The sequence below is a fragment of the Apodemus sylvaticus genome, chromosome 15 (genome assembly GCF_947179515.1).
Source record: "Apodemus sylvaticus chromosome 15, mApoSyl1.1, whole genome shotgun sequence".
In the NCBI taxonomy this organism is placed as follows: Eukaryota; Metazoa; Chordata; class Mammalia; order Rodentia; family Muridae; genus Apodemus; species Apodemus sylvaticus.
Genome location: NC_067486.1, coordinates 6,313,791 through 6,338,852, shown reverse-complemented (window position 1 = coordinate 6,338,852; position 25,062 = coordinate 6,313,791). Strand labels below are relative to the sequence as shown.

The following is a 25,062-nucleotide window of genomic DNA, read 5'->3' as shown; positions in this document are numbered from 1 at the left end:
TTTCAGTCTTCCCTGAGAGGGGAGCCCAGGCCCTGAGATGAACCTGAGATTACCAAGAAGAACCAAGACACATTGCTCTTTAGTGATCGGGACGCTTACTTTTTCCTCTCAGCGAGTTGTGTGTGGGAAGGCGTAATGACTGAGTCAGAAGCTGGACAAGGCATTGTAGCCAACACCGTCATTGATCATGAAATTTGCCAGTATAAAAATGTTAGTTACGTCTGTATTTTCCAGCACACATGGGCAGTGTTGATTGGTATGTTATTCCAAAGGTAGACAGTTACTTTATTTCTTAGTGAAATCTGAGTATTTAGGGAAGATTCAGAATTAGGAATCATGGTCCATAATGTGATCGTGAAATCTGGCTTCTTACATTAAGTGACCAGTAAAGATTCTGGCTGTGGTGATGGCCAGGAACCGAGTGGACACTGAAGTGGCACTGCCAGTTGGTCACAGTAGATAAGGTTGCTTGCCTGACTGAGGCGTGTATGCTCTTGCTTTCAGACACTGGCCTGCATGGCAAGGCAGTGAGAGGCAGAGTGTTAGCAGGAGGGGAGGACAGAGAAGGATCACGGAGCAGAGTGAGGAGTCAGGACCCAGAGAGAGGAGCCGGAGACAGCAGGAGAAAGCACATGCAGCAGCGGTGCCTCTGTGATGGACAGACATCTGTCTGTCTGCTTCAAGTGTGCCACCTTGCTCTGTTCAACTTGGAACTTTATTCTTATTTCTGCCTAGAATAATAAAATCCTTTAACTGATTCCGTGTGATTGTGGAAACTTCATCTAGAATCCTTGAGTATGAACCAGGTGTAAAGAGGACAGCAAGTGGTACCAGATGCCATGTCCCACCAGGAGGCTCATTTGGTTGGTTTGGAGTTTGTTTGGTTTTTGTTTGTTTGTTTTGGTAAAATGTGGGCGTTTCTGTGTAAGGTTGGAAAAACATTTAATAAAAGGTTATCAGAGAAAAGGACAAAGACAGACTCCTGGAAGGTTTTTTCTCTTCTATATCATTTACCCTACAACTTTCTGTTTTAGAGCTGGCACAGTGAAGTAGCTGGCAAGCTGTAGTCAGTGGCACGCTGTGGTAGGTTGCACGCTGTGGTAGGTGGCACGGTGTAGTAGGTGGCACGCTGTGGTAGGTGGCACGCTGTGGTAGGTGGCATGCTCCTGTATGCTGGCATATTTCCTTGTGTATGATGCTGAATCAGTTGGGGGAATCTGATTTTTAGGGGACACTAGAGTCCATGTTCTTTCTGTGGAAACAGCAGAGTATTCTAAGCTTGCTGGTACAGAAAGGATGAGGTGAGACGCGGCCCAGAGGCAGGCAGTGTTGGTGCTACTTCCTACTAGCGGTGCAACGCTAGTGAACGTTGACGTCTGTCTGTTTTGAAAGAATGTTTTGAACATGTTTTACAAATATTAATGTGAGCCTTCTTAGAATTTAGATAGCAAATTGAACAGATTTATGCTCTTCCTACTTTTAGTATGTCACGTGAATAAACTTTATAATTGGAGTTAAAGAAAATGTCCATTTTCTTTGACTTTGTACATTTTTATATCTTGAAATAATTCTTTTTAAATGTCCATGAGATATGTTTTCTGGGCTCATTAACTTGCTCATTTCTCTTTTGTTTGTTTTATTAAGGGCCAGCAAGGTGGCTCAGTGATAAAAGAGTTTAGTCCTAGGAACCCAAGTGACAGAAACAGAAACCAGCTCCCAAGAGTTGTCCTCTGAGCTCCAAATACTACATGCATGCACGCCTGTGTGTGCACGAGAGCACACGCGTATTCACACTCTCCCTCTCCCAGCCCCCCCCCCCCAAGCAGGTAATTAAAGGACAAAAATACAAGTAAAGCAAACATCTGGAGTTTCTTACCTTGATGCCCAGATTGGTTTCCTGTGAGATTAATAGTAATAAAGTGCCGGGCAGTGGTGGCACACACTTGTAATCCCAGCACTTGGGAGGCAGAGGCAGGCGGATTTCTGAGTTCGAGGCCAGCCTGGTCTACAGAGTGAGTTCCAGGACAGCCAGGGCTATACAGAGAAACCCTGTCTCGGAAAAATCAAAAAAAGAAAAAAGAAAAGAAAGAAAACCAAATACTATTTAAAAAAAAATAGTAATAAGGCTCTTTAGATTTGTGGTGTCAAGTTCTGGAAATCCCAGTCAGTGGTCCAAGTTTTTGCCCTTTATCTCCAAAGGTCAGCCTAAGGCACAAACAAAAAGTAAAATAAATATAAAACTTAGATATTCAGATTTGTGAGTACTTTTCCCAAGGTGCTGGTCTCAGCCTCTGTGGCTTGTCCTCCTCCTCCTCCTCTTCTTCTTCCCCCTCCTCCTCCTTCTCCTCCTCTACTTTCTGTTACAGGCATTTATGCAATGCCATCTTTATGGAAAAATAACCCTTTACATCTTATTCAGGTGAATATATCATACTTCAATTAATAGTACTCCGTGGGATACACCGATTTGAGTCTTTAAGACCAAGTGAAGGAGAGGCCGGCACAGTAGAAGATTGAGTGCCCCTTGGCCTAGCCACGAAACAGCCGTCCGTGAACTTGAAACCAAGCCATATCTGTCAATGGAGAAACATAGTGCTTTTGAATACTTAAACCACATGTCCTAGGATGTCCAAAGATGTTTTCTGGCTCAAAAATCTTAATTATTTGGGGAAAAGAAGTAAGAAAAAATCTTATTCATTTGGGCATAGGGAAGAAAATTAAAAGCAAGCTGATTTTTTTTTCTCTTTTGTTTGGTACCAACCAGGGCCACACAGAGCCTGTTTCAAAACCAAACAATAACTAAAAGGTTATTTCAAGCCATTTGTGTTGCATATTTCTGTTTTAGCAGCTACTCATCAGTTTGAGGCTGGAATTCAGGGCCAGCCTGGACAGTATAACCAGCCATTTGGAAGTTCAAGATCACCTCTAAGGACATAGTGAATATGAGGCTACCTAAGACCTTGCTTCAAACCCCTTCCCACCCACCAAAAAAAACTATGGGTCATGACCCTTTCACAAGCATTTGCCTAAGAACATTGGAAAACACAGTTATTTACAATTCATAAAAGTAGTAAAATTACAGTTATGATGTAGCAACATCATGGCTGGGGTCCACAAGATGAAGAACTGTATAAAGGGTCCCAGCATGAGGAAGGTTGAGAACTGCTGTCTCACAATTAGGAATACTCTAATTCCTAATTTCTTATTGTTTCAAACCTTCTGAAACTCCAAAATCCAAGGGGGGGGGAGTTGAGCGCGCCTGCTCAGGTTGCCTCTGTCATTAAAGTTTTTTGCGTATCTCAGCAGTGTTTGACTTTGATGAAATAAAGCACAGAAAATCTGCTGTTTTCCGATCTGGATGAGAAGCTGCCGCGGCCTCCTGTTAACGTTCTGTGGCATCTGTTATCTTACGGCTCCTATGAGCTGTTTCCTTGGAGGCACTTGAGGCTCAAGATAGATTCAGTCTCGCCGTGATGCTGTTGTCTTCAAAAGACAGTTCTGAGCTTACGGTGTGATGGCACTGGGCTGCTGTTTTAAAGCTGTTTCGTTGGTGTGACTGTTGGTTCTTTCTATCACTTTGTGTTGCTTTCTCATTTTGTGCCTCTTGCTGAACATCTCTAGTTGTTTCCATCTGCCTGGACCAGTTTCCGCATTAACCACTTTCAATCAGAACCTCACTTCTTGAGTTCAGTGTAGAGAAACTGTCTCAATTTGGGGGTATGGTGGGACACCATAGCCAGTGTCTATCCTGCTCTCACTGTACCTGCTGTTAAGCATTTCCAGTGTTCTCCTAATGTTAAATTTCCCCTAGATAAAATGCCTTTTATTTTTTAAATTCCTAGCTGGGAGACTGAAAAGATAACCCAGGAAAGTATTTGCCACATAAGCACAAAGACACACAAAGCAGAGCACCTGAGTTTGACCGCAGCACGCCTGAAAAGCTTGGTGAGGTCTGGCTCATGTTTGTAATCAAGGACGTGCGCATTCCTGGGGCTAAGTGAGGCCCAGCTTCCAGTGAGAGACAGTCTACACACAAACACGCACACAAACACACAAACACACTCACACATACACACAGGTGGTAGATGGAGCTGGAGAGGTGGCTCAGTAGTTAAGACCACTCACTGCTCTTCCAAAGGATGTGGGTTTGATTCAGACACTCACATGAACCTCAAAGACCTCTGAGACCCCCAGTCCCAGAGTGTCCACTGCTCTCTCCTGGACTCTAAAAGTACCAGGGGTGCACACGGTTTACCAACATGCTTGCAGGCAAAACTCTCATAATAAAGTAAAATTATTTAAAAACCAATGTGGTAGGCTCTATAATACCCAAGGTCAGACACTCTCTTCCACATACCCTCTCCCCCACCCTCTCTCACACACACACTCACACACGTTCATACCCATACATCTTACTGCCTGTACAAGCATACACTGCAAATAAATAAAATAAAACAATCAGTTTCCTGAACATCTGATTGTTTTTCCTCTTGCCTCGTTGACGTGGCAAAAGTAGGGAGGCTTGTGCTGTTGATAATTGATTTTTTTTTAATTGAATAAAACTTTCCATGACTTACATCCTTTGATAAGGTCTGTTCACTGAGCTAGTGATAGATTAGCCCGCCTCTAGCTGTGTCCTGACTGGATCCTGGCCCCTTCCTCGGGACACTAGAGCTTGATTTAGTGTCATTGCCACAATTATTCCTTTTGCACAGTGACACTTTGCTTTACTTAAGAGTGAATTAATTGATCTCTTCTGCTTGTTTGTGAAACACCAGCTCTAAGTCCGTTAGCAGATTATCCATTCGTGTTATTAGGGATTATTATTTTTCATTGCAAATTACCGTGGAAGCCAGCATGGCTGGGCTCTCGACGGAGTGCTCTGGTTGTAACAGCCCACAGCATTCCAGTTAGGAAAGCAATGAAGAATGAAATTCATTCCCCCACCCAGAGCTGATGTTCTCTTCTTCAGTCAGCGGGGACCCGGAGCCTCGTCACTACTTCCCAGTGGCCACTCTTCGACACCTCTGTCCCCTCCCTTGCTCAGCCCTTGACCCAGGCATCCTTCCTCGACCCAGCAGCAGCAGCTGCGGACCCAGGGCTGTGCTTCAGGAGATAGCCCAGTCTGCACCCAGCCCAGCTCTCTGGGCGTGTCCTGTCCAGGCCTCTGAAATGTCTTCCCTCCTCCTCTGGTGCCTCCTGCTCACCACCACCCAATTTCCAGTTCAACTTTTTATATTCTTGTTACCGGTCAAGGGTCTCATGTACGGTAGACAGCCGCGCCACCAACCACACCCCAGCCTAGCGTGGTTTTTCATATTTTTATGTTCTTATATTCCTGATTTTAATTCTGTTGGTTTTCACTAGGCTGGCAGGGAAACCGCCGCTATTTCTTGGGTTTGCTATAAAATAAGGAAATCAGATCCAGAGAGATTGTAGCTTCATACAGGGATTTTGAGAATAGAGGCTCTCCAATACTTATGATTTGAAGAAAAATAACCCCACAGTGTGTGTTGGCAGGGTGAAGCTCACGGAGACTATCAGATCTATGGACTCAAGTCTCAAACAGCTGAGCTTTTAACAGTGGCTGTGTAGAGTGTGTGTGTGTGTGTGTGTGTGTGTGTGTGTGTGTGTGTGGTGTGGTGTGTTTTCAAAGCTATGGGGTTTGATGTCGATTAATTATAGTAGCTATAGTTTTATTTATAAATCACCATAAGACTGGTTGCCTTCCAGTACTGTTGAGTTTTTCCCCAGCATAGTTCCCCCACTACCCCTCACAAACAAGGGCCTTTCAAACAGATTCTGGAGGCAAGGGGGTGGGGGCGGGGAGCATAACTCAATCTTAGAACACTTGCCTAGTGTGTGCAAGGTCCCAGCCCCAGGAATAAGAAAATGTCTTGGGAAATGACATATTGTGTTGTGACCTGCTAGAATATAATCTGGGACAATGACTGGTAATTGGTCGTCTCATGTCAAGATGCAGTGAATTCAATTTCTAAATGAACACTGAAAGTCACCTGCCAAACACTCAGGGCTTGGCCACTGCTCGTGAGTGGTTCATGCTCATCTTCTCTGATCCTCCATAAACTGTCCTGATTCCTTCTAGGAACTAAGAGAAATACATAGTAAGCAGCAACTCCAGAAGCAGCGGTCCATCGAGGCAGAGCGGCTGAAACAGAAAGAGCAGGAGAGGGAGAGCCTGGAGTTAGAAAAGCAAAAGGAAGAAGCTCAGAGGTGAGTGACCCCAGGGCCTGTGCCATTCTCTCTTCAAACGGTTACTGTTCCAGGAAAGTCGCCTCCCCTTCTTAATGTGTGTCTGGCCACACATTAAATCTCTGCGTATGTAAGTACACCACGGCCTAAAGTTTTGGTTAGTTCCCAGTGCTCTCCTGTGTAGACAATAGAAGTAGACAAGAAAATTGGGACACTTAGTTCATTTGCATCCCAATGACCAAAAGAGATTTCCAGTTCACAGCCTCCTAACAACAGAGATGGTCCAAGAGCAAGGTTTGAAAGCAAAGCCGTCTCCTGCCACAAGCTTCTCCAGAGCACCAGGAATGCGCCTCCCTGCCTCCCTCCTGTTTACTGCTACTGCAAATTAAACTGGAGTACAAAAGGTGGAGACAGGCCGCCACTGCCCGGAACACAAGCACGCTTTTGTTTGTTTCTGTTTGGATATTTGTGCTCATTTTGTACCTTTTCCATTGTAGAGGTTTGTTTGCTACCTTTTAGTTCATAGGTTTGTGCTATTTGAAATTCAACTAATTTAGAGTTCAGGGAACTAGAATGACCAGTGTCCCAGGAGGTGCTACAAACTATAAAAACAGGTATTGAAATTACACTGAAAGAGCTGCATCCTGGACACTGGGGGGTCATGGGCCTGCACAGGTCTGTCAGCCTGCTTCGGTGCTGGGCGCATAGGGTTCTTTAAGATCGTTTCTTGTTTGTGTGTTTTTACAAGTTTATTAGACTGGGTACTTATTTTATTATTTCCCTTTACGGGGGCACACTGTGTATGTTGACTGCAGCAAACTAGCCTTTTTTTTTAACTGTTGTAGGGGGGTGTGGTGTGTGTGTGTGTGTGTGTGTGTTCACACAGGCTTGTGTCACTATGCATTTGTGGAAGTCGGAGAGCATCTTTCAAGAGTGGGTTCTCTTCTACCACGTAGGTTCTGCAGATCAAACTTCTCAGACTTGGATGTAAGTGTCCTTATCAACTGAGCCTTCTCCCTGGTCCCCAGTTGTCATTATCGGTTATGAAATGCTTTTATTACTAATGTTGCAACATAAAACTATACTCCTGCAGAGTGTAAGTACACTGAAAATGTAATGTGGAGCATACTACTCTACAAATAGAATATGTGATACATATTCTAAGTGTTTAGGAAAATAGTACCTAAAACTTACGAAATCTTAATTTTTTACCCTCTAATAAATATACTTGGATGCCTTTTTTTTTTTTTTTTTTTTTTTTTTTTAGGATTCGGTATTGAGACAGTTTCTCTATAGCCTTGACTGACCTGGAGCTCACTGTGTAGACCAGATAGGCCTTGAAATTGCAGAGATCCTCCTGCCTCTGCCTCCAGAGTACTGGGATTAAAGACAAGCCCAGAGGGCTATTCCCAGCACCCACCTGGCAACTCAGAACTGTCTATACTGTCTATAACTCCAGTTCCAGGGGATCTGATGCCCTCATGTAGATATACGTGCAGGCTTTAAAACACCAGTCAGTGCTCATAAAATAAAAATAAATAAAAATTAAAAAAAAAAAAAGACATGTGCACAAGTTTTTGACAGCATGCCCCTCTGTGCACTGTAGATGTTGTGCTCTCATGCCAGGAGAGGGCAATGGACCCTGTGGCTCTGGGGTCACAGGTGGTTGTAAGCTATCATGTGGGTGCTGGGAACCAAGAGCTCTGCAAGAACAGCAGGTGCCCTTAGCCCCTGAGCCATCTCGCCAGCCCCAGACATCAGTTAATCTGTTTCACTGTCAGGTTTGGGAGCCAAACGTATGCATGTGAGTATGGTGCGTCCTGTGTGTGTCGGTGTGGTTGGTGCGTCCTGTGTGTGTCTCGGTGTGGTGGTGCGTCCTGTGTGTGTCTCGGTGTGGTGGTGTGTCCTGCCCGGGAGGACCTGCGAGAATGTCTACTCATGCTCTATTCACGTCCTCACAGGAGCAGTGTCCAGGCACAGCATGTCAGCTAGTCTCACATTCATAAAGTGTATGCTCATCTGTTCTCTGTGGCTCCCAATCGATTATATCAGTTACGATCATTAATATCAACTGAGATGTACCTCATCTTAGTCTTATAGCCACTTTATGAAATATATCACAGTTTTCTTTTGTGTGTGTCTGGGGGGGGGGTTAAATCATGCAGCTTCATTTTGCCCAGCCAGAGCTCGGAGAACCCATTGTGTGGATTCCTTCTCTGTGAAGCGCCACCCACACTCCCCTAGCAGCCCTGCCTAGAGCGAGGCCTTTTTGGTGAGGGGTGATGGGGAAGACTGCTGGTCAGAGCTGCTTTCTCGCCGCATCAAGCATCTCTGTTGGCAGACGAGTTCAGGAACGGGACAAGCAGTGGCTGGGGCATGTGCAGCAGGAGGAGCCGCCGCGCCCTCGGAAGTCCCACGAGGAGGACAAACTGAAAAGGGAAGACAGTGTCAAGAGGAAGGAGGTGGAAGAGAGAGCCAAGCCGGAAGGGCACGACAAGCAGAGTCGGCTTTTCCATCCACATCCAGAGCCAGCTAAGCCAGCTGTCCAGGCACCCTGGTCTACTACAGGTATCCGAAGGGGCCGAGGCGCCAGCTCTGTCACCCTCACCTCCGTATGTATGTGGGTGTACAGCAGACAGTGTACCTCCCCCAGAGTCTCTGAGCACTGTCTGCTTAATCACCATCTGCCTCCTGGTTTCTGGGGAAAGGGTCTCACTCAGTAGACCAGGCTGGCCTCAGACTCAGAAATCGGCATGCCTCTGCCTCCTGAATGCTGGGATTAAGGCATGTGCTGCCTTGAGCTAGCTTACTTGTATTAATAGGGCTGAGATATCTGTCTCTGTCTGGATACTGTAGCTCTTTACTACCCAGGTGTGCACAGGTAGCCCCTCTGATATCCAGGAGCCTCTGCAGGCCCGATCCAAGTGACATGAACACTATTTGTATATATGTTACAAATGCCAAATTTGACATTTTAGGAGGAAAAAAATTACTTAACTCTCTAGTTTGATATTTTCCCCTGAAGTTGCTGAGCCATGTCAACTGGTTTTGTCTGCACTGGGCTTTGTGCCTTTTGAAAAGTGTAATTCTGGGTTTTACACTTTCAATACAACTTGCTCCTTTTAAAGAGTAAGTGAGTAAAAGGCTGACCATAACTAATAAAAGCTGTCCTTGGATAATCTCAGATGCACGCTAAAATGTATTTTAAAAATTTTTAACCACTTTGATATTCAGAAGGCAACAAATAACTTGACACCATCTCATAACTGATTTGTTTGCTCCCTGAGCACAGTGGGATGAGGGAGTGAGGCGTAGGTCAGGGGCCATCCCTTCCTAAGGTGCTGTAGCCGGAAGGAGGGAGGACTCCATTAGACAGAATAGAGATGAGCTTACTGTCTAAAGGTCCAACTGTGGTCTGAAGAGGAATTATCAATCTTTTAATCTCAGTCCCTCAGTGTGAACTGAGGATTCCTTTTTATCCTCAGTAGAAAATGTTTCATCTCACACAGATCAAGGCTACACAGAGATAACAGTCTACCTCACTGCTCTTCAGATATGATGGGTGTCAAGTTACGTGCAGCTTGTATGTAGAACAATCCAGAGGGCTATAATTACCTGTTAGCCAGCGTCTGAGAGTGTCCTCTGCCTGAAAGCATCTTAAATTTTTTCTTTTGATTTAAATCCTAAATTATTTTCATTAGGCTTTACCCTTGGGCTTCTACATTCCCCTGGTGAAGTCTCAGCTCACCAGGGTCATGAGGACGTTACTTGAAGTCAACATTTAGGTTTATGTGATCCCGTTAAGTGCCCCAGAGACCGACATTTGCCTGTTTATATGGAAGGTTGTGTTTCTCTTCCTCTTCCCCTGTAAGAATGCTTTCTGGCTGACCAGATCTGCTGTCATATATGAGCAACGCCCTGGGTGGGTGCAGAGCCTGCTGATGATTTACAGATGTGCATTGCTAGAGCCCATGCCAAGAGGTGGAGAAAGGTTCTCTGGGCTGTCTCGCCTACCACGTTCCGTCCTGGCAGCTTGTTTGTGGATCTACTGATGAACTCCACATGCTCTTCGATGCTTCTCAGAGTCGGCTGTCTGGCATTCCATTTCAGAATTCCCTGAGTGGTGGAAATATTTCCAGTATAAGGCAAACCATAGCACTAACAGCTGTCTGCTTTGGCATATGTCAGTGCTTCCTGTAATGTGTCCCTCCTCTTCCCAAACAGAGAAAGGCCCGCTTACAATTTCTGCACAGGAGAGTGTAAAAGTGGTGTATTACCGAGCGCTGTACCCCTTTGAAGCCAGAAGTCATGACGAGATCACCATCCAGCCAGGAGATATAGTCATGGTAAGAAAGATGGCGGCCAGTGTGTGTCAGAGATGGCCATCTGACCTCACTTGGCACTTTGTGGCACAATTAGGAAACCTCCAACAAGCATGCATATCAAAATGAAAGTTCTCTTTCAACGGTGTATCTTTTTTTTTTAAAGATTTATTTATTTTATTTATGAGTACATTGTAGCTGTCTACAGACACCAGAGAAGGGTGTTGGATCCCATTACAGATGGTTGTGAGCCACCATGTGGTTTCTGGGAATTGAGCTCAGGACCTCTAGAAGAGCAGTCAGTGCTCCTAACCGCCGAACAATCTCTCCAGCTCCCTCAAAGGCGTATCTTAATAGTGCTTTAAATACAGTTATTAAATACAGTGTTCATATTGCTCCCTTAGCATATTTTTAATCTTACAATTGACTGATCGTATCTAAGGCTAGCACTAGCTACATACTATGAAGAGTCTTCAAGAAATAGTTACAAATGCAGAATTCTTTCAACCACAGCTGCCCATAGAACATTTATAACTTTGAGCCAAAATGTTTGGAAGCTGTTTGGTTTTGGTTTTTAAGTTATAGATAAAACATGGGGAATCTGAATTTCTATTCAGAAAAGTAACAAACATGTTCAGTCTTGCTTTGTTGCAGTTTATATTCTTTGTGTATATTAACAATTTAATATAGTCTTCACATTGTGACAGTATATAAGAACTCATTTTAAGAAGAGAATAGAACACTGTGGTTGATCTAATTATTTACTAAATGGCAACTTAAGTTTCTGGAGTAACTGAAAGTGATGGCTTAAGAGACCAATGTGTTTCTCATATTAGGGTAGTAAAGAGTGGTCTGTGTTTTAATGAGAAACTATTGCTTTAGTGCAGGACCTACCATCTCTGCAGCCCCAGGTAGCACTGGCTGCTCTCGCTGGGGCTGGCTAACTAGCCCCTGGTCTCACTTGATGAGTAGAGTGTAGATGTCCTCTAAGGTGCAACATTTCATTAAACATCTTTTGCCTTGCTTTCAAACCTTTGCTTTCCTGGTGGAGGTTAAAGGGGAATGGGTAAGTGCCCCCTGTCAGGAAGTCTGCCTCCCACTCTGTGTCTTGTTCTTTGAATCACTTTAACTGTGTAAGTGAGCAGGTCTTTGGGTGTTGTGGCTGTGGAAACATGGGGAGGGTTTGTGTTGCCGTTCCTGTGTGCTGGTTCTGCAGAGCAGGCTGCAGGTTCTCTGTTTGTCGGGGCTTCACCTAACCCCGGGAGTTCCAGCTGTGTTACACTGTAAATGAAACATTTGAAACTTTTACAAGAGATTAGAATGATTTCCTGGCTTACAAAACCTACCTACTTACTGAATGACACAGGACTTATGTAGCTCAGGCTAGCCTCAAGCTCACTATGTAGCCAAGGCTGGCCTTGAACTCTTAGCTGTCCAGCCTCCACACCTAAGACACGTGAGCATGAGAACAGTGGAGCCCGCCCACCCGCCTGCCTGCCAGCCCGCCAGCCCAGCAGGCTTAGCGTGGCTCTCTTGTCATTGTAACCCAGGCTCACTGAAGGGGGCTCGGCTTCTGAGACTCCTCAGGCTTGCCCTTCAGTCACCACGCTTCCTTCCCCCTGGGGGACTTGGTAGGGGTGGGGAGCCTTACAAATACTTTGCTTTAGGTCTCTTTGCCTTTAGACCAGTTTACTCCCAGACTATTTTTTCATTGTTAACAATTTAATCTACTGTCTTATGTGTTGTCATATTCTGAATGTTTGACTATACAAAGAAATAGAAGATGGTGTCTGCCATTCAAATATTTAGATCCTTTTTGGGAAAGGCACGAGAAACGGATGAACCCAGGCTGAGGTGAAGTTGTTCATGACTGTCCAGTAACCTAGGAACTTAAAAAGGAAAGAAACTTGTGAACTGTTGTGGTATCTCTGACCGAGGCTGCCTGGCTGATCATCTCCATGTCTGAGGCTTAGGGCATAAACAATGAATGGCCTCTCTTCGTGTGTAGAGGTCGCCATCCCATCTGCCATGCACTGACCAACTGGATGAGCAACGAGAGACTTCACTCACTGCCATTTTTGCTAAACTTTATGTGAGGACCACACAGCGACTGGACACCCGATGCTGGTGTCAAGCAGCGTCAGGTGTGAGAATGACTAAGGAGTCTCAAAAAGGAGCTGGTGGCCAGATGGATGGCTTAGGGAAGGAGCGTGGCACGTAAGCCTGGCCCTCCCTGTCTGATTCCTGTAACCACAGAAAGCCGGAAGGAGAAAGCTGTTGTACATGCTCCCTGCCACCGCCACCGCCAACCACCACCACATACCACAAACTTACACACATAAAACTTGCTCTGTCTGTCTGTCCTTTCTTTCATCTATGCCTTGCTTAGGCCATAGACATTCAGGGTATTTTCAATTCAGATACACAGTTCAGAGTTCTCTGTAGCCCTTTCGTTAGGGAATTAGTTTCAGGAGCGGGTGATAGCCGCACCCCTCTGTCCTGTAAGCGCTACCCTTACCCTGCTTCCTCCTCCCCAGCACCAGGGTCACAGGCGTGTGCCTGGCTTTTATGTGGGTTTTGGGGACCCACACTCAGGTCCTCATGCCTTTGTGGCAATAGATTGCTTTCTTTTTCTATTTGTGGAGACAAAAACTACAAAGTGAGATCCAGGACAGCCAGGGCTACGCAGAGAAACCCTATCTTAGAAAACAAACAAAATAACAACCACAAAAACCCTTTTCAAGGGGACTGGAGAGATGGCTCAGTGGTTAAGACTACTGGCTGTTCCTCCAGAAAACCCAGATTCAATTTCTAGCACCCATATGGCAGCTCACACCTATCTGTAACTTCAGCTCCATGGCTTCTAACACTATCTTATAGACATACATGCCAGCAAAACACCAATGTACGTACATACATACATACATACATACATACAGAACTAAAACCTTTTCCTTCTACTTTCTTTAGATGGGAAAAGTGGGGGATTCTGAGGGGGCTCAGCATGATGGAAGTTACCCAAATGAAGGTTGCATGGAAATCTACCAGTTATTATAAGCCAATTTAAGAAATGAAAGTTAAGGGCTTGGAAAAATAGCTCAGTAGTTAAGAGCACTCCCTATTCTTCCAGACGAGTCAAATTCAGTTGTAAACTAGCTTTGCGCCAAGCACCCGTAACAGGCGATTTTACCACCTGTGACTGCTCTGGTTCTATCTCCTGGCCTCCAAGGACATGCTGCATGCATGCCTGTGCTCACATAGACACACAAATTGTTTGAAGTTTAAAAAAAAAAAAAAAAGAGTTTGAAGGGATGGTTGGATAATGTATCCCAGGGCATGTGAGGTTGAGGAATGGACCCAGAGTCCCACAGTCTGCCTTCAATTCATACCTCCCAAGCCTAAAGCTCTCTCACTGGGCTCCAACTCCTAAAGGTTCTTTCACCCCTCAGTAATGTCACCCTGATGAAGAAGACAGCAGCACATGGCCAGGAATGTCACTCGAGGTCATTAAAGATCCCAATGTTATAGCACCTCCCCAGAAGCCAAGGTGGAAATTTAAGAAAAATCAGAGCTCCCTAGTGAAGTGGTGGTCAGTGCACGTAAGAGCCCTTAGATCTCGGGCTTTAACCAAACTGATTCCAATCTGAACTGACCGCTGTGTACATAGGCTTTCAGACCCAGCAGGTAGACAAGCAGCGTGTGGGTAGTACTGTTGTGTAGACTAGCCCTGAGCCAATCCGAGAGATGTGAACAGAGTCTAGCGTCTGAGCTTCAATTCCATGACGTTCTATCAGAATTACTCTCAGAGACTGGGGTTGATGGGACAGACCTAGTTAGATAATTACACTAACACTAAGCTTGTTCCATTAAAAAGAATGAGAATCCCTCTTAAAAGCCACAGCGGGTGAATGTGCTTTGTGTAGAAATCTGTCGTAGCTTGCCGTGTTACAGAGTTTATGTGCTTAACCTACTCAGTCTATCATACCCTTACATTTTCCCAAAATTAGATTGACATTTTTGGCAAAGTTTTCCAAACTCAAGAAGAAATGTCTCATTTTCATGTCGACCCTCTGTTTTCCAAATGGTTAAGTGTTAAGGATGAGTTTCTGCTGCCTGCTCTGGACCTTAATCATAGTTGTTACAATGAGCTGACCCCACGAGAGTAAGTTCACATTCCTAAGACCACGTCTGGGCCGTGGCTGAGGGCAGTAAGTTTCCTCCACTAACCGAGAGGCCCATGGTGATCTCACCATTGCCATGGAGATGGGAGCTCTTGCTGGCCATTGCTGGATCTGAACTCAGGGTCCCTCCTCCAGCTCTTGAGGATACGAAAGTGCACTGTGACTTCTGTCCTTGCTGCTGGCAGACTGGGTGTGGTTTTTCTGTTAGGGTTGGGGCTAGACCTTTCCTTGAGATGTGGAGTCAGATGTTGCCTCGGGACTTCTGATCTGATTCTTTATGTTTACCCAAAGTTTCATTAACCAGGCCCAGGGATGACAGATCCTAGGTCAGGGTGATATCAGGCAGTTGGCATTTGTAGCAGTGAACATTTCCAGAAAGGCAGTAATCAGATACTAAATGGGTCCCTACAGGAGATGACCCTGGCAAGGTTAACTACAAGTGACTGACTTCCGGAGCAGAGAACCAAAGCTTGTTTAGAGTGAACTAGGTTGAAACAAAATAAGAACCAAACCAAGATATTAGAACACTGTATTAGTCAGAGTAGAATTTTTAGATTTGTGTTTTTAAACTTTTTCATGTGCCAGGCAGAGTTACAAAAACTTACCATTAGAAACCAAGAGTAAAGCTGGGTGGTGGTGGCACATGCCTTTAATCCCAGAACTTGGGAGGCAGAGGTAGGTGGATTTCTGAGTTCGAGGCCAGCCTGGTCTACAGAGTGAGTTCCATGACAGCCGGAGCTACACAGAGAAACCCTGTCTCAAAAAACCAAAAAGAAAGAAAGAAAGAAACCAAGAGTGGTAACATACATCTTTAATCCCAGCATTTGGGAGGCAGAGGCAGGCAGACCTCAAAGTTCCATGCTAGCCTGGTCTACAGAGAGAGTTCCAGGACAGCCAGGGCTACACAGAGAACCTGTCTGGAAAACAAAACAACAAAAAAGATGTATCCATACTGAGACAAGCATGTTATAGACAAAGAATCCTGAAGGTCCACCTTTCCAGTTTGTACAGTTACAGCTACGGAACCTGCATTAAATTTGAGGCGGTCTATTTGCAGAGCCTTGCTTTTCCTCATACTCTGCAGCGCCTTGTGTCGGATAGAAACTCCTAACTTGCTCCCACCCGACACTCCTTTAGTCCTAAGGTGGGGGTCGGAGAGCCTGGCCACCAAACCTACTCTGGGTGCTGGTGTGCTTAGGTAGATAGAAGCAGCCATGTTTCCTGGGCTGCCTGGAAACAGCAGAGGGGAAGAACCAGGCAGTGGGGGGTTGACTGCGGAGCGTGCTTGTACCCGTGTGTGAGTGTAACGGTGACAAGTGAAAAGCAAAGCCAGCCCCCTTGGAAAGACCGCATGCATGCGGCCCGAGGGCCTCCCTTTCCTGTGGTCCTGCCTTTCCTGTTCTCAGTCTTAAGTCACTTGTTGAGAGATGGCTCAGCAGGTAGGAGCACCTGCTGCCCTTCAGTGGACACAGGTCTGCTTCATGTTTTGTGTTTAGACCTACTCCATTCCTATGGTTGTTTGAAAAGTCGGTGAAGTGTCAGATGGCCTCAGCTCCATGTCACATGTAAGACTAGGACTCACTGGACCCTGGGACTGGAGCCAGCTTTCCGATGGAGCGTGCTCTGTCCTCCAGAGCCATCTCCCAGTGCTCAGAAGCCAGGGGTAACTCTCGGGATATAAGGATGACTGAGGCCATTTTGAATGCATCCTTTGGGGCAGAACTAAGATCAAACACAAGTACTATGCACTTGGCATAGTAGATGACTCCTCTGAACATTTTCATCAGAAGGCTCTATTCTTTGTGGAATGTCGTGGATTTTAAAATTACAGCCTCTAAGAGAATTAAAGCGGAGAGAGCTCTAAATGAGCTGTGCTTTCATCCCTCATGTCTGTGGAGCTCTTAAATGGCTGCTGTTTTGTTTTTATTCTCTATGCTGAATAAAAGGCTTACTTACTGGAAGTTTTAGAATGTTAACTTTTTGTTGGTTGCGCTCCTTGCTTGAAAAACCAAGTCAAATTCTCTTTCCTAATTGCATGACTTTCTGAGCTATAAAGCCTGTCAGAGGGATTCACAGTTCAGAATAGCAGGCCTTTGAGGTAGGTGTCTGAGGACCTGAGGAGCTCAGGAGAGGAGAGCCAGAGAAGGAGTGTGCACTGCAGAGCTGCCGCTTCACTTCCTGAGCACTGAGACTAGATGAGGCCTGTCTGTCCCAGCCGTGTGTCAGTCAGGGGCAGAGGCTTGTGGCTGTCTTCAAGGGTTGACATGAGACACTGTCACTTCCCACAGGTGGATGAAAGCCAGACTGGAGAGCCAGGGTGGCTTGGAGGAGAGCTGAAAGGGAAGACGGGATGGTTCCCTGCAAACTACGCAGAGAAGATTCCAGAAAATGAGGTTCCCACTCCAGCCAAACCAGTGACCGATCTGACATCCGCCCCTGCCCCCAAGCTGACTCTGCGTGAGACCCCTGCTCCTTTACCAGTGGCCTCTTCTGAGCCCTCCTCAACCCCCAACAACTGGGCAGACTTCAGTTCCACGTACGTGGTAATTAATATGTCTTTGGCACTTTGTCCAGTCTTGAGTTGTTCGTCTTTGAAAGGGAGATGGTGTGTGTCCATGATCGTTCCTCTGCCTGGCCTACTGACAACGGGTTGTTGGCCTCTCAACTAGATTTAATAATACCACTGCCAAACAGAGATTTACCAGGGTGCAAAATAAAGCCAGCTACAGTTTGTTCCATCATTATCTGTATTTTTCATTTAGGGGAAAAAATGGAGAAATACCACTTCCTAATAATCCATGTTGACAATCATTTCTGTCAGCAAAAAAATTCAGTAATTTCCTGCAGGCTGGGAAATGATGCTATTTTGTTAGCCAGGAACTAAAATTGCAAGCAGTCATGTGTTTTGGAATAAGACAGAGAGCTGCTTCTACAGAGGTTTCTGCTGAGCGGGCATGTAGCGGAGAGAAGTGTGCCTACCATTGCCCCGCCCTGAGTGTTTGTCCTTGGTCATCAGGAAATGGCATTCGGCAAACAGCATGGAAGCAGAGGTTTCAGTTGATGGGCAAAGCCACTGTAGTGCTAAGGAAGTATTAGTGAAGACCAGTCAGAAGCTGGTGTGTGTGTGTGTGTGTGTGTGTGTGTGTGTATTTCTAGCCTCGTAAGCACCCAGTCAGAGAACTACTATAGCCTTTAGCATAATTTGCTGGTGCTGGGAGTCAAATCATAAACTTAACTTTTGCATCCCTCTGCATTGGTGGTTGTAAGGCAGAGACGGGCTTGCAACCCAGGAGTGAAGATTTGTTGAGGGGATAACCTGAAAACACTGGATTTGATGGGGGTGATTAACCTGGAGATGCAGGTCTTGTTGGGGTTAGTCTAGAAACTGGAGCTCGGGTTTAATTGGGGGCTAACTTGGAAACTAATGTTAGGTTAGTTTATCCGAGTTCAAACTTGGTCAAGTTCTCTGAAATGGAGTCTGAACTTTCAGAAGATTTGGTCTCTCACCACCAGTGGCCTAGACCTCCACTGGTAGGTCCTGGACATATATGTGCAGCTGTCCAAACAAATATATGTCCAACTAGTGGGCAGTGGGTGTTTGGGTGGGAAGGGATTTCATTTTTTTTTTCAAGTTGAATAAATAATCTTTCTGAACAAACATGGAAGGCATGGAGTTCAGTCATATTTTCAGAGAAAGATTAGCTGGAGCAAACAGAAGGAGGGAGGGAGGGAGGAAGGGAGGGAGGGAGGGAGGGAGGAGGAAATGGCCAGGAAAGGAGGGCGAGGGGAATCACAAGGTGTCCTCCGTGCTCTGTCAGACTGGTTGAGGGTGCCCGAGACTCCTCCCTGTGGAGGGAGCCTGCTAAGAGACAGCCTGCCAGGCCTGAGCTCCAGCCACACTTGCCTTGATCTTTGCTTAAAAAGCTCTTGACATTCCAGAACATGCTCCAGTTTGGTTACAGAGCTGGTCCTGCGCTTGTTTGTTCAGATGAAGTCTCTATAGCTCAGGCTAACTTCGAAGTCATCACATGATCTTGAGCTACAATTACAGGTGTGCTCTGCCACACCTCCCATGCACGTCACTGGGGACAGAGTGGGGCTCTGTGCATGGAGATAGGCTGGGTTAACCCCAGGCCTAATACCGTATTAGGGTTGGTCCTGTTTCTTCTGTGAGCCAGACCACCTTCCTTGTGTGGGTGTGGGTGTCCTATAATGCTAGAGCACTAGGAAGTTCTTGCTGATTAAGGTATGTGCTCTTCCTTCTAGGTGGCCCAGCAGTACAAATGAGAAACCAGAAACGGACAACTGGGACACGTGGGCAGCTCAGCCTTCTCTGACTGTACCCAGTGCTGGCCAGCTAAGGCAGAGGTCGGCCTTCACACCAGCCACAGCCACCGGCTCCTCCCCATCTCCCGTCCTGGGCCAGGTAGGGGCAGCTAGTGAAGACTGGGTGATCTGCACCTAATGTCACACCAACAGTCCCAGCAGACATTTCTTGACAGTGTCATTTACAAGCAGTCTCCTATGAGGCTGGGTTGGCTGGCTGAACCTAGTTCAGAAAGTTGAGACTTATTATAAACCTCAGAGTTCAGAGGGCTTAAACTCTCCTGCCTGTGTGTGTCTGAACAACTTCATTGAAAAGGTGTCATCAAAGCTTCACTGTTAAGCCGGGCAGTGATGGCGCATGCCTGTAATCCCAGCATTCTGGGAGGCAGAGGCAGGCGGATTTCTGAGTTCGAGGCTAGCCTGGTCTACCCAGTGAGTTCCAGGACAGCCAGGGCTATACAGAGAAACTCTGTCTCGAAAAAAACCAAATCCAAAAAAAAAAAAAGAAAAAGCTTCACTGTTGATAGATCAGTCAAACAAACAGCAAATGCCCGTCCTGGAAGCCCCAGGGGATGACGGGGAGTTCTGAAATGCTTAGGTTAGAGGAGCCCCCAGGCACGTGGGGAAGTGGTAGGCAGGAAGATCGGAGCTGCGGAGCAGCAGTGCTCCTGGGGGTGCTCAGTGTGGAATCCTAGACCCTGCTGAGTTCCTATGTGTCCAAGCCACGCACGGAAAGGAGGACGCAGAGCAGGCCCTGGCCATCGGGTTGGAGGCACACGGGAGACAGCAGGAGCCCAAGAGTGTGCAGGAAGAACGTGGGGAAGGACAAATCAGCAGCGGGGCCTCTCCTCTGCCCGCGCTGAACACATAAGCACGGTGACCAAGGAGGCACTGTGCCTGAGGCACAGGAACCATGGGGACGAGAGGGGGTTCTAGAGCCTGGGTGACAGTGAGGTGGCCGTGCCATCAAAACCCGCTTAGGGCAAAGAGGCCCCATGGATAAGAACCATCTCTTGGCGACTTCAAGGGATGGTGGAGGGGTGAAGTCGTCCAGATTGCAGTGGAGTTAGAGAAAGCTGAGCTCTGAGGCCTGCTGCTCTGTGAGGGCAGATGGGTGAGGCAGAGAGGACGGCCTCCAGTGGCCATCAGTCCCTCTAGGTGAGGAGTGAGCCCTCAGGGCCTTGGTAGTAGAGAGGTTTAGGGGCTGGAAGGGATTCCCTAGTAAGCTGAACTCAGCATCTCTAGCAGTACTACCCAACTCGAGACGACGGATCCTGAGACTGTGACCTCCTGACTGTCTGTACAGTCACAGCAAAGACTGGGCCTAGGTCTTTCTGAATACTACAGCGTCTTCAGAAGAGTGTTATCTCTTTGGTAGACATGGAAATGAGGCTTGGAAAAATCTCAGTTGCTTGAGTGTCATAGAGTTAGCAAGTGGAGAGCCTGGGACACCCCAGGGTTCTTGTCTGACTTCCGACTGTTTCCAAAACCCAACACGGGACAGGTGCTGGGAGTCACCCTCTGTCTGTAGAAGCACTGAGCAAGTTGCTTCCCTCTCATTTGGCCTGGAAGTCCATGAATTAGTTGAAAAGATTAGACAAGGCATAAACGCTGGGGGTGGGGATGGGGTGGACAGAGAATAGTGGTGCGGGGGCTACAGTGGGGAGTCAATGTGCTGTGGGCTTAAGGGGTAAGAATCCATGCAGAGCAAGAGTTAAGGCGCTCGTGGGAGCTACTGGCCAGTTATATGGTTTCTTGTTTGTCCACTCAGATCATAATGCACAAATAAAAATCACCTCTGGCAAGTGCAGGCAGCTCTGGACCAACTGTCCTTGGGCACTAACTTTTGTTCCTTATGCATTTATGTGTAATTGAAGTGGGACTTGTTTTGGTTAGTTCTTTAAGTCATCATAATGATCTGAAATAGATACTGAGTGCCTCGCCTGCCTTTGCAGCCTTGTCTCCTGCTCCACCCCTCCGTGAGCCGAGGCTGCCCACAGCCCCGGATCCTGCTCCTCCTCCTGGACCACTTGCAGTGCACTCAGCTTGCCACCTCAAGGCCTCTGCCTGTGCTGTGGCTTTGGCCTGCAGTGCCCTCCGCAGCCCTAGCTCTCCAAACCCTTCTCTGCCCAGCTCAAATGCCTCTTCCCCTGCGGAACTGTGGAACTGTCCCCTGTCCCCGGTGCCCCGAGGCAGGAGTCATTGTATTCTCTCTATCCTACAGGGAAGCAGAACGTTTGTCTAGTGTATTTCACTCCACCCAATGACACGCTTGGCTGTTTTTATCTGTTCCTTGCACACTAAGTTTCTTACTAGAGAATATTTTTATAGCACTTCAAGGTTAATAAAATGCTTTATCCAAACTGCGGAGAGAGCAGAAATCATGTTTTCTTTATTCTTATAATCCCACAGTGTCTAGAATCATGAGAAATAAAAAAGCAGTCCAGCGCATGGCCTGTTTGCACTTGTCCACACAAACTGAGATGCAGTCAGCTCCTAGAATGTCTGTGTCAGTACACTGAAATCAAAAGGCTTAGAGCAAGTGTGGCTGGGGCAGTACAGCCTGCTGGGGCTCTGGGAGTGGCCACGGGTTGTTGTCTCCACTTTTGAAATGAGCAATTGCTGAGAAGCCACAGGGTGTCTCGCACTCATGTCAGGCTGGGGCAGTGTCCTCTGTGGCTGTGTGTGTGTGTGTGTGTGTACCCGGTGCTCGCTGTCTTGGTTGGTTATAAGCCGAGGTGTAATCATGGATCCTTTATGTCATTCCATGGCTGTGTGTGTGTCTGTGTGTACCCGGTGCTCGCTGTCTTGGTTGGTTACAAGCCGAGGTGTAATCATGGATCCTTTATGTCATTCCATGGCTGTGTGTGTGTCTGTGTGTGTGTGTGTGTGTGTGTACCCGGTGCTCGCTGTCTTGGTAACAAGCCGAGGTGTAATCACGGATCCTTTATGTCGTTCCACACAAGGGTGAAAAGGTGGAAGGGCTACAAGCGCAGGCCCTGTATCCCTGGAGAGCCAAAAAAGACAACCACTTAAATTTTAACAAAAGTGACATCATCACCGTTCTGGAACAGCAAGACATGTGGTGGTTTGGCGAAGTCCAAGGTCAGAAGGGTTGGTTCCCCAAGTCTTACGTGAAACTCATTTCAGGGCCCGTAAGGAAATCCACAAGGTATTTTTATTTACCTGCTTCTCTTTGATGAAACCAGTGTTAGAACTTATTGCTTGTGCTAGTTAAGATTCATGGAGGGGGCTGCAGGCTGACTGTGTTCTGGGAAACTAGAGTGTACTTCTGCAGTGCAGAAAGGGAGCCTATTCTCGTGAGCCGAGGTCCCCTGACAGGGAAGCTGCACGTCATCTTCTGCAATTGGCTTGTAGAAGAGTCTCTGATTGTTTGGGAGTTTTGATTCTTTATGCCCAGTACGGTACCAAATACACAACAACTAAAGATCAAAGCATGTGGGAAAGTAGGGGATGAATTTGGAAGCATGAACGAATGGCTTTCTTCCTTAGTGTCTGCATGTAGCAGAGACCCCACAAGGTTGTTGTCTAGCATTTAAAGATGTCCGGAACCAGCTGGTGGCTGTAAGAGGTCACAGCCAGTGGACATGCCCCGTGGCTGCTTCCAGTCAGTGCTGAAGAGCCTGGCACTGAGCTCGTGGGCCCAGCAGAGCTCGTGGGAGAAGCCCCAGCCCGGGTTTGGTGGCCGCTCGCAGCCCTGACGTGCTCTAACCCCGCTGTGGTGACTGCTGCAGCTGTGCCTTCAGCGCTTTCAAAGAGAAGGCAGCGCCATGGGCTTTCCAGATGAGAATTAAAATACTCTTTCTCCCTTCTCATAGCATCGATACCGGCCCTACTGAAAGTCCTGCTAGTCTAAAGAGAGTGGCTTCCCCGGCCGCCAAGCCAGCCATTCCTGGAGAAGGTGAGGAGCTGGGTGTGAGGGGTCCTTAGAAGGTGGGGGGACATTTGGTGCAGACTGTAAATGTTCATAATGACGGCCTTCACTGTGAATGGACTGTTCATTTCCCTTCTGCCCCCTGAACACTGAGGTGAAACAGAAGTTGAGCTCTGTTATGTAAACTGCTTTATGAAGTCCTTTCAAAATAGTGCTAGAGGCATCATCGATCATCCAAAACTGGGTTCTCTGATTATATCTGGCATTGAGAGAAGCCCACTGCATTCCCTAAGGATCGGTTCTGAGCATGTGTCCCTCGTGGCTTGATTACTGTGCTGCATTCAAACTGACCGCACAGTTCAGTGACGCTCACTCTCGGGACCATGAGTGTGATAGTCCACCTCAGCTGAGGCAGATTGTTTCTCCATCCTCCCTGTGACTAACCAAGCCAGAGTGTTTATGCCTGAAACATTCATTTTCGGTATTTATTACACAGATAGTTAATTCCTTTTTTCCTTGGGTCTTCATTATCCTAGATACCATAAGGGGAGGTATTGTTGAGTTTTTAAAATGAATCAAACCGACGTGATGGGGCCTCACTGGTCTTCTGCATGGTCACGTGGGAGGTGCTACCTGGGTGAAGCACCCATGCAGCCATGTGGCAGGCTCTAATTCCATGTGTCAGTGGAGGTGTGTGGCCACCTCCTCATGGGTGTCTGCAATCGTCATGTGCAAACAGGGTGTGTTCAGTGCAACTGTGGTGAAGTGTTGTGTTCCTTAGAGACCCTGCCAATGGAAAACAATTCTTGGAACAATTACTTCAATAGAGGCAACACAAATGAAGATTTAGCTAGTTTGGACTCCCAGGAACAGTGTCCCATTCTCAAGAAGATGATCTAAAGTAATTATTGTTTAAGCATAGTTATCACAACAACAAAAAATTCCAACCTTTTCCACATAGCTATTACTATCTATTTTTATATGAATATATATATATTATATGAACTCTTAGGATAATCACCTTTACATATTCATATTTTCTTAATTATTTTCACACTATTAAAAAAGTCAAAATTCTTTAAATATAACATGACTTCAGCCTAATTAAAAGCAAATTTTATCTCTTCCCCCAAACAGCAATTGCAGACACGTGGGCGTATTATATGTAATCAGGTCTCATTAGTGGGGGAGAATTCATATTCTGGCCCTCTCATAGTAACTACATGAGAGTAAAGTAATTGCCTCAACTTCCCCATCTGTGAAGTGGGATTATGAGAAAACATTTGAAGCTTCTAGAATGGCAGCCAGGAACTGTCAGCCTTCCTCTGCTTTCCTTATCTCCTTGTTTCCTGGCAGAACCACTGAGCAGTGAGCTTTCGGCTGCCGGCCCTGTAGAAAACCATGTGCAGAGACTGCAGCCCTTGAGGGCTTCATGAATAGGCCATGGCCAACCACCCTTACTCCTGGTCAAGCAGAGAACAGAGGCAGAGGCCCATCTTAGTGGCTGTCTGCTTTGAAATGAGTTAGGCATAAGGAAACCCGGAAAGACTGGGGCCTCGTGGGAGGGGCGCTGATGGGAGGATGCTGGCGTCAGGAATTCTGAGAAAGGCTGTTCACAGATTAATGGGCCTCTTATTAATAGTACATTAAACATCATCTAATTTAAACTGTAAAGTGGATTTAAACGGATTGTCCCTTCAGATAGATCTACGTAGTGGCTCGGAACCGGCCTGTGCCCCTCCCTCTCTTAAATGTCTCCTGCAAGGAAGCCTGCTGGGGGCCTTCTGAAGTGGCTCACGGAGTCTGGCTTTCCACAGCCCTGCGCAGGGCGGGCAGGGCATGCCTTGCCTTCTGCAGGCTCCTTATATTTTGAACTACATTACTGCTTGCAGCTAGAGGTCCCATTCCTATTTTGAAGGATACTCCAAAATTTTTAATGGATTCAAAGAAGGTGATTGACACATTGGAAATGTATAGAGTTACATCCAGGAAATGTATAGAGTGCCCAGCACCCTGTCAGAAATGGCTAGATGGGAGTGGGAAGTCTCAGGGACTGGGAAATCAGTAAGCACTCGAGTTACCGGAGGAAAGAGGACCCCTCTGGAGATTTGATCTTCCCCAGAGG

General features: G+C 46.6%; 1 protein-coding gene across 12 annotated transcripts in view; it reads left to right on the top strand.

Moving 5' to 3' along the window:
- Positions 1-25,062, top strand: part of Itsn1 (intersectin 1) — a 178,681-nt gene that overhangs the window by 97,590 nt on the left and 56,029 nt on the right. For 8 of the 12 annotated variants that reach the window (XM_052158677.1, XM_052158676.1, XM_052158681.1 and 5 more), the window contains 7 exons: positions 6,107-6,234; positions 8,555-8,781; positions 10,438-10,559; positions 17,005-17,252; positions 18,983-19,142; positions 22,009-22,214; positions 22,882-22,964. In XM_052158677.1, coding sequence (XP_052014637.1) covers positions 6,107-6,234; positions 8,555-8,781; positions 10,438-10,559; positions 17,005-17,252; positions 18,983-19,142; positions 22,009-22,214; positions 22,882-22,964 — 1,174 coding nt within the window. Of the gene's footprint in view, positions 1-504; positions 942-6,106; positions 6,235-8,554; positions 8,782-10,437; positions 10,560-17,004; positions 17,253-18,982; positions 19,143-22,008; positions 22,215-22,881; positions 22,965-25,062 lie in introns of those variants that run through there. The other 4 variants (XM_052158686.1, XM_052158687.1, XM_052158685.1 and 1 more) reach the window with 2 other exon arrangements.